The sequence below is a fragment of the Gopherus evgoodei genome, chromosome 24, assembly GCF_007399415.2.
Source record: "Gopherus evgoodei ecotype Sinaloan lineage chromosome 24, rGopEvg1_v1.p, whole genome shotgun sequence".
NCBI classification, from domain to species: domain Eukaryota; kingdom Metazoa; phylum Chordata; order Testudines; family Testudinidae; genus Gopherus; species Gopherus evgoodei.
The window spans coordinates 8,939,949-8,949,389 of NC_044345.1; the positions used below are offsets into that span (position 1 = coordinate 8,939,949).

Sequence of the window (9,441 nt, forward strand, 5' to 3'; positions counted from 1 at the left end):
GGTCTAGTGGTTAGAGCAGGGGACGGGGAGCCAGGACACTTGGATTCTCTTGCTGACAGCTGCGAAGGGCTTGGCTGTAAGAGAAAGTTATACCAGTATGAGATAAGGTGAGAATTTAAACCACGAGAGAGATACCAGGATAACCTCCACAAGAACCCTGTATCTCTTTTAGGCTTGGCATATATCACTTTGGACAAGGATTATACTAAACCGGAAAAAAAGCCCCTTGTCCTGGGATAAAGCATCCCCCCCCGTGGGTTATACCTAGCACAGTTTGAATTCACACCTGGTCTACATGTAAAATGCAGGTCGACATAGCTGTATCACTCAGGGGTGTGAAAAATCCACAGTCCTCCGCTCTGCGGCTGTACCAGCTTAACCCCTGGCCTAGACACGGCTAGGTTGATGGACGGATGCATCAGTTGGCTGGCTACAGCTGCTCAGGGAAGCGGTGTTCCTGCAGCAACGGGGAAACCCCGTCTCCCACTGTAGGAGGTGTCCATACTACGGTGCTACAGCGCCATCCGTGGTGTGGACGAGCCTCCCCCAGGATAACGTTCCCATGTGAACAAGCCCCGACTCAGGGTGTGGCCTGGCCGCTGCCTCCCTCTGCACCTTCACTTCCCTGGCCATCCAGTGAGGGAAATGGGCTGAATCCATCCCGGGTGTAAGCCATGGGCCGAGCAGAGAGCTGACTGTGACCCTGGATGCCTCTCCCTCGCAGGGCGCCTGTGAGGCTGAATTCATGTGAGCAGGGGCTGGCAGGGCCGGAGCAGTGGGGTGAGCAGTTCTGCATGGGCACGGTGTCTGATCCCTGCTAAATCAGCGGGGCAGGAGCCCTGAGGGAGGTGCCCACAGGGTATTGTCGCTGATGTGACCTTCGAACCAGGTCCTCAGTCAAGGACCAGCTGTTGTCACTGCTCCCAGAGCTGGCGAGCCTTCCCCAGCATGAGGCCTGGCCCCAGCTTCTGCAGCAAAAGGAGGAGGGTGTTTGGTGCCATTCTAGGGTGACTGAGCAGAGTCCAGTGTTGTTAATAACCAAAACCACTCAAAGCCTCTGAGAGTGACTTTACTGCTACAACTCTTTTTACTTCAGCCCCCTCTGACATGCAGCTGCCTCTGGGGTGGAACACAGCAGCTCTTTATGTAGGGCTCATTCACTCACCACTAGCATGCAGCCACCTCTGGGGTGGAACGCAGCAGCCTTTTAACAGCCATGCAGACCAAGCTGGGATGCAGAAGAGAACATGCAGGGGTAGGGTAGAAGGGAACTACGCAGGTTAGTGTTCAGGCTGGAGAGGGGGGTTAACCCCCTGACACTAGCTGAAAGTGCCTCAGGATCGTCACCAGCCACAAGGGGTTATGCCTCCCCTGAAATACCGTAGCTCCCTGGGACACCGGGGTCAGCACCCCTCTTGTATCCACCAGGCTCTTGGCCGGGAGGGGGGTCTCCCCTCCAAGCACCGACCTCCCTAGCCCTGCAGAGCCAGGACCCCAGTGCAAGGTGGCTCAGCTACCTGCAGCCTGTGCCAGCCCCTGCCCTCCAGATGAGCCAGTGACTTTCCATCAGCAGCACGTTCTGCCGCCCTGCTTCCATTGCTCAGGGTTACTCATTGCTCTGCCTTGAACCATAATGGACGAGAGCAAGAGACGGGAGCGAAGCCCCCCCCATCACCCTTCTGCTAAACGCGGGTGACCCACAGCCCTTCGCCTGCCCCCCACACCCCTCACTGCAGCATGGGGTTTATCGGGAGGGGTGAGCTTAGACAGCCGGATGCCCAGACTGTAACGTCCAATCTGAGACACCGGTTCCACCGACCCAGCCATGCAGCCCAAGTGGCTCAGTTCCTGCCATCCCAGCTGCTTCCCCCGTAATCCGTGCCGGGACAGACACCGTGACGCAGATGGGCAGCACTGGCTCTCCTGCCCCGGGAAATAAATCAGAGCTGGAAATGGCAGGTCCCAAGGCAGATCGGGGTGCCTCATACCGTAGCCTTGGAAAGCCAAGAGTGCCTAAGGTAACAACAGTATTCACCCCACCCCACCCCACCCCTGTACCTGTCCCTGAGGCTGGGCATGTCCATGGGGTCACATTCTCAGCTGGGTTGAACAGGCATCGCTCCATTGGAGCCAATGGGCCAGATCCTCAGCTTATGCAGCACGGTTGACTCCTATGGAGCGATGCTCATTTACACCAGCTGAGGATCTGGCCCCTTGTGGCACGGGGAGACAAGCTCGGCCCCATACCGCTTGCCGCCAGCAGGCTGGGGAGACGCTTGCAACACTCATAAAAAAGCATCTTGCGCTTGTAAATTGCACCCTCCCAGCTGCTGGGCTGAACTTCTGAGCAGCCAAAGGAGGGGTTCAGCCCTCAAGGGAATTTGAAAGCACAGAGTCCCATGAACTTTGGCTGAATAACAGATCGGTCCTGCACAGACGCGGATTTCCTCTGTCATTCCTCAAGCTCCCATTTTTAACAAACTGAAGAGGGTCCCCACCTCCAGCACTCCTGCCCCTTGCTCCCCACGGCGAAATGCAGCGGATTAAAGGGATCCGCTGTCTTTTCTTTAAAGGCCTCGCATGGCTTGGCTTTTGTAAAGCGAGCGGCACCCAGCCAGGGCAGGAGGGAGGGCAGTGAAAGCAGCGGAGAGGGCTATCATAAGCTGGGAGCTGCAGCTGTGGTAAGAGCACTTAACATGTGCCCCGCAGCGACCCAGCTCAGTTAACAACCGTGACCCCTTGTGTCTCCCCCTTTAAGCACAGAGCAAACGATAAAATAAAAACTCCCCTAAAATGGAAGGCATTGGAGCTGCAGGGTTCCTAGGTACCAGTGGGTTAAAAGTCCGTGGCGAAGGGGTTGTGGGGTAGATTGTGGACCAGTTCCAGCCTGTGATGTGGCGCTTTGGTGTTTTCTGAGCCAGGGAGCAAATTCCTGCTCGATGGAGCTAAAAAACAACACCCCCCCCCAAAAAGGAGAAGAAATCCAGTTCTCTTCCAGCCTTCTCCCCTTCCCCCTCTTCTGGGATTTTTAAGATTTATGCCTCAGCACAGCAGAAAGGCTGATTTCAGCAGGGGCTGGCTTGGGGGGTTTAACTCCCAAAAGTTCGGGTGCAAAGGAGTTGTTTTGATGCCTTTGCTCTGGGGAGACATGTGCCTTTGGCAGATGCCGGTCTGACCCAGTTCCAGTCCCCCTTCCCTCCCGACTGCTCGGATAAAAGAACTACAGATGTCCAACTCTCCCGGCCCCAGTAGAAAGAAATGGCCCGTTTCCATGGATACTTTATTACTCCCTCTTTTTTTTAATGGAAAAAATCGTTTTTTCCCTTGACTCACAGGATTTTGTACCCGATCATAATAATCAGCCCCCTCCCGTCTCTTTCATTTCTCGCGCCGTAGTTGAAAAATTCAAGGCATGAATGGGAAGATGGTGCCTTTTTTCCTGACCCCTGTGGCTAACAGAAAATGGCAATGGTCTGGTCAAGCTGTGGGAGACCACGCACAACCACACGACTTAGTGTTACAATCCCCCCACTGTTCATCTGAACCCTGTGGGAGCTTGGGAGGAGGAGTCAGGACACCTGGGTTCTATTCCAGGCTTTGTGGCGTAGGGGACGAGTCGGGACCCTGGAGTTCTGTTCATGGCACCGAGGGGAAGTGTTTCCTAGTTGTAAGAGCAAGGGAATAAAAGCCAGGACTCCTGGGTTCCTTTCCTGGCTTTGGGAGGACATGAGGCCTCGTGGTTAGTGTGGGGGTCTGGAATCCAGGACTCCTGGGTTCCACTGGAGGGTATTGGGTCTGGCAGTTAGAGCCAGGGAGGAACAGGATATTTTTAGGAGTCAGAAACCGGGATCATGGCCCTTTGTTCTCTTGGTCGACTGATCAGCTGTTGGGTGAGCGTGAGTACTCGGGGTAGGGGCCCCCGATCCTGTGTCATGCGCCAGCCCCTCCTCGTGGGCATCTTCCCCGAGCGCCGCCGTTGCTGCTGCATGGAACGTGTTGCTTGCCCCTGTCCCCCGCACATGCTTTACTGCCACAGTCGGCTGACCAGCTCCCCCTGCAGCTTCAGTTCCCCAGTGGCACACATGCTTCTCGTGTAATGACTAACTGCACGGAGTGTGATTAGTCCCTCGGGGCTGGCGAGGGCTGGGCAGGGCGCGTGTGTCCGGGCGGCATGCTCCTTCTGTGCCATCAGCCTGGCCTGCGCAAAGCCCATGGTGTCTTGTGCCATTTCAGGACAGACCTGTGCTCATCACATGCCCTTTGGGATAACTGCAAAACAGCACAGCCCTGCTGCTGACCCCCATGGCCCCAGCTGGGTCCCTGGGCTCTGTTCCCCTACTGCCTTCCCATGGGAATCTCCAGGCTGGGTCAGGACGGGGCTCTGGCTAGCCGCAATCTCCTCTTGCCCCGTGGCTGGTACCAGCTGCATCAGAGGAAGCTGCCAGGATCCTGCAGCGATGGAGAACCTGCCCCCAGGGAATGCTCCCTCCTGACCCCAGGACTGGTGGCTGGATTATGCTCTGAGTCCTGAACCCCTCCCTTCCCTACACCCGTCGTCCCAGCAGGGCCCGCTTCGGTCTCTTCACAAGCTGCAGGATGGGATGGGCCCAGTGGCTGCTCCACCAGTCAAATCCCCCAGGTCCCTCCCTGCTGCCCTACTGGCCATCTTCCTTCGCTACCCCACACCCCCAGAAAGAGCTAAATCAGCAAAGACCCACGGGGGCCACACAGCCAGCCTGGGGCTCAGGGCAAGTTACACAAAGCGGCCAACCCAAAGGCCTTGGGAGCCAGTGGACAAACTATGAACAAACAATCTCCATACCCTATCTATCTATCTATCTATCTATCTATCTATCTATCTATCTATCTATCTATCTCCATACACCCCCTCTATCTATCTATATATCTCCATACACCCCTATATCTATCTATCTCCATACACCCCCTCTATCCATCTATCTATCCCCATACACCCCCTCTATCTATCGATCTATCCCCATATACCCCCTCTATCTATCTATCCCCATACACCCCTTCTATCTATCTGTATGTCTGTCTGTCTAACTATCTATCCCCAGACACCCCCTCTATGTATCTATCCCCATACACCCCCTCTATCTATCTATCTGTATGTCTGTCTGTCTAACTATCTATCCCCAGACACCCCCTCTATGTATCTATCCCTATACACCCCCTACCTATCTATCTATCTATCCTCACACATCCCATCTCTCTATCTATCTGGCCCACACACACACACACACACCCTCTCCAGCTAATCTCTTTTTTTTGTCTTTTTCTGTCCCCTAATCTCTCTGCCTCTTTTATCTCCATGTCTTTCTTGGGGCCCAGTGGTGACCCCCTCCTCAGTGCCTCTTGTTGGCCTGATAGCCAGTGGGAGTGGAGTGGGGGAGGGTCCTTTCCCTCGCTCTCCGTGTCCGTATTTCCTGTTCTCTTTTTTCTCTAGTTTTCCATTCCTCTGTCTGGTCTTTGTCTCTCTCTCTCTCTGCTGCCAGCTTTCACAATTAGCCATCAGGCAGCCTGATTGCTTTCCCTGCCACTCTGCGCTTTAGGCCACTCGTCGCTCTCTGCAGCCGCCTGCCTTCTGGCTGCCTTGGGCTTGGCTGCTCCATTCCCTGCCGTACGGTGCCCTTAGAATAATGCCTTAGCTGCTTGCAAAGGGGAGGAAAGGAATAAAGGAGCAGAAACAGCTGCAGCAGCCCGGCTAATGGGATGATTGAATTTCAAGGGATTTTCCCACAGGAAGCCGACACGTTGCCGTCCCTAACTGGGTAGACTGGTGAGGACCCATCATCCCAACCTCCAGCAGAAGCCACTTGGGTTCTTCAGGCTGTTTTTCATCTTCTCTTGGCAGTATTTCTGCCCCTACCAGAGGCCGGGACTGGCCAGCATCCCCCATGTTCCCCCAAGATTTCCGTCCATATTGTTCAAAGTTCAAAGCAACATCCAAGATGCAGCTCAACAGCCAAAACTTTAGCCAAGCGCAAGGTTTTGGCAAATCCAGGGGGAACTGGGTGAAATTATCTGGCCTGTGGCCATACAGGAGGCACAGCTGCATGATCTAATGGTCCCTTCTGCTCTTAACACCTCTGAATCTGGGACCTTCAGATGCTCATCTGAACCCATAGCCTGAATCTCCTCTTCATTACATCACTGTGACTCTGTTGACTTTAAAGAAGTCCCAAATGCTCCCAAATGAGGCCTTCGGGTGGCCTTCTTCGCTTGCCCATCGCTAGAAATAATAACCCCCTCCTTCCCCCAATCCGCGCACCCTTGGAGTTTCGCACTGGCTCCGAATAGCTGGCATAGCTTTCCATGCAGGACAGCAGCCACTGGGCCAGATTTCACCCCTGGGCAAAATCAAAGGAGTTATTTCAGGCAGGAATCTTCCATGTTGCACCTTCATTGACTCCATGTTGGCCATCCGATTCCATTCTCCATCTCATGTCATTGCCCCTTTCTGCAGTCCCAGAGATTATTCAGCAGGAGCACAAATTCAGGGATTTCCTTGGCTTGACCCTATTTCATTCTGAACAGAAAACAAGAGAGAAAAGACACCGTGAGCTGAAGTCTCTGGCCTCTCTAAAATGGGTCCCAACCTGGGAAGTGTATTTTACTCAGCTCCAGCCCACGAAAGGACATTCCTGCCTCAGACAATTCTTCTGGGACTTTTGAGGATGTTGATGGATTGATGGATTAACCTCCCATCTAACTCTCTCGTTGTGTTTCTAGGTGTGTGGCAGGAATCCGAAGGCAAAGACAGCTCCAAGAGCGTCCATTTCACCTTCCTCATCGGCTGCGTCTTTGTGGCATTCATCCTTGGGGCTTTCTTTTCCGGTTTGTTTGTCTCCTGCTACTGCAGCCACGTGTTCCAGAAGACCAAGCACGTCAGCAAGGACCCTGAGAACACGATCCAGCGCCCCCTGTCCCTGCGGAGCTTGGCTAAGATGAACGGGCTGCTGGACAACCCGTCCAAGGATGGGCTGACGGAAGCCTCCTCTCCAAAACTGTACACCACGCTGCTGCCCAGTGAGAAAGAGCCGCACAACGGAACGGCCAAGGTCGGCGTGAAGGAGCACCCAGAGCTGTCCGGTTTGCCCACGCCTGAGTCCACCCCAGAGCTGCCCATGAAGAACATGAAGGCCATCAGGAACCAATGGGAGAAGAACCAAAACTGCAACAACGCCAAGGAGTCGCAAGGCAAGGGCCACTTGTTCCCCGGCCCCGTCTCCGGCACCCAGGTCTTCCAGTTCCCCGGTGCCATGGTGCTGCCTAGCAACCTCCAGGGCTACGACCCGTCGCTGGCCAGCTATCCGGATGAAAAGAAGATCCCCAACGCAGAGCGGGTGCTGGTGCGCCCCTCCCAGTGCTACCTGCCCAAAGGGGTGGAGGTGACGACGTTGGAGGAGCTGCTGAAACACCTCCACGAGGCTAGTGGATCCCCAAAGAAGCTGCTGAGCCATCAGCCGGCCATCAGCCCCCATGCGGCCATGTCCTTCACCAACAGGGTGCAGCCCAAGATCCCGGACACCGAGAGCGCCCCCTATTACAGCTCCTCCACCCTCCCCAGGGACAGCTTGCCCCGGAGGCTGGACGTTCCCCCTGATGGCATGCCGCAGTCCTGCCTGGAGAAGCAGCCGCCGTCCAGGCACCCGTCGCAGAGGCACTCGCTATGCTCGGCGCAGAAGCTGATGAACCTAGCAGTAGGCGGGGGGCTAATCTCCCGGCAGCACAGCCTGAGCCAGGCTGTTCGGCAGCACCCGCCCCCCACGCTCCTGACTCGTATGCACTCCACGGGCACCCAGGTGCCCCTCGAAGGGCACGGCGTCTTCCAGAGCTCGCTGCCCAGGCCTGGCGGCATCAAGAGATCAGCCTCTATGAAGCCCGACGTGCCCCCCAAGCTGCTCTTCATGCCCTCATCCCCCATCAAGTCGGCCACCCAGTTCAAGTACTGACCCCGCCAACATGAGCTGGAGGGCACTGCTTGCCAGTGCCCCCTGAGCCCCCGTCCACGATTCCGGGGTAGGGGAGGGGAGAACAATTGGCACCGGCTGGGCAAAAGGTCCTGCCCTCTGCCCCCTGGATTTGTAGTTTTGCATCTAAAAGAGCATTTTTTTTTTACCATGCATCCAGCACACGTCCCCTCCTAACGCCCGAGCTTCAAGACCATGGGGCGGGCGGAGAACATGTCCCCCATACCCCCTGCCACCACATCCACCCCCCCATAAAAAGCTGCAGGGGCCACGTTGTCAACCAGCCACTCCTTTCCTGCTTGGCCTGTTGCGATTTGCGGGGAGGCAGGGCCAGTGGAGCCCTGAGAGACACGAGTGCCTCCTGGCCGTCACCTGCAGCTTGTCAGCACCTGAGGGAAGGGAAGTTGGGCCAGCCCGCCACACCACAGCTGCATTTTGCTTCCAAACGACTCCAGTAACCAGCCAGGGCGGGAAGAAAAGGGGATCATGCCTCCCCCTAGCTCCATTTAAGCCCCCAGTAACCTGCTGCTCACTGGTTTTATTTATTAGATGAAACTAATTTAAACGCAACAGCCCCGTTGTAGCATCGGCCCGTGCTGGAGCCAGAGGTTTGACACCCAGCGGTGTCACTGCAGCCAGGCAGATTTCGGAGCCTCCCCGAGGCAGATGAAAGCATCGGCCTGGGACAGCCCATCGTGGAGCAAAAATCAATTTTGGGGTGAAGATCAGAGCGCTCCCACCCGACCAGCGACTTGACAGGATTGCAGAGGGCTAGGAAGCCTCAGACAGATGGCCCTACGAGCCTTGTGGAATATATATATATAAATACTGTACATAGCTATAAATATATATATATATATATATATATATATATTTCAAGGTAACTTCACATAAGAGAAGTCAAATTTATCCTACCATGTAGGAGAGTGAGCTGTGCACGAGCCAATGGTGCTGCAGCCATGGACATGCGGTGTCGGGACAGACACAGCCCGTGTTGATGCCTGAATTATATAATCTCGTCGTGCCCCAAATGTTGGGTCGTTTTTTGGGTGTGGGTGGGCAGGGTCAGTTACCCTCAAATGAGCTTTGTACCAGAGCGTTAAAAAAAACAGCAACAAAGGAGTGGCACCGGCAGAGAGCTCCAGTGTTTGGGCTGAGTCTGATCATCAGGATAGATGCTGGGGGAGGGGGGAGAATTCTCCACTGTGGTACAGGTCTAATCCATCTCACTCCCCGCACTGGGGTACGGGTCTGATCCATCTCACTCCCCCCTCACCAACCATTGGGGTACGGGTCTGATCCATCTCACATCCCCCACTGTGGTACGGGTCTGATTCATCTCACTCCCCGCACTAGGGTACGGGTCTGATCCATCTCATTCCCCCCCACCAACCATTGGGGTACGGGTCTGATCCAACTCACATCCCCCACTGTGGTACGGGTCTGA

General features: G+C 55.3%; 1 protein-coding gene across 2 annotated transcripts in view; it reads left to right on the plus strand.

Annotated features, from left to right (window-relative positions):
• Nucleotides 1–9,019, plus strand: part of SEMA6C (semaphorin 6C) — a 92,464-nt gene extending 83,445 nt beyond the window's left edge. For both annotated transcript variants that reach the window (XM_030542447.1, XM_030542448.1), the window contains one exon: nucleotides 6,754–9,019. In XM_030542447.1, the coding sequence (XP_030398307.1) occupies nucleotides 6,754–7,976 (1,223 nt within the window). In that variant the 3' untranslated portion in view covers nucleotides 7,977–9,019. The remainder of the gene's footprint in view (nucleotides 1–6,753) is intronic.
• The last annotated feature ends 422 nt before the right edge of the window (nucleotides 9,020–9,441 follow it).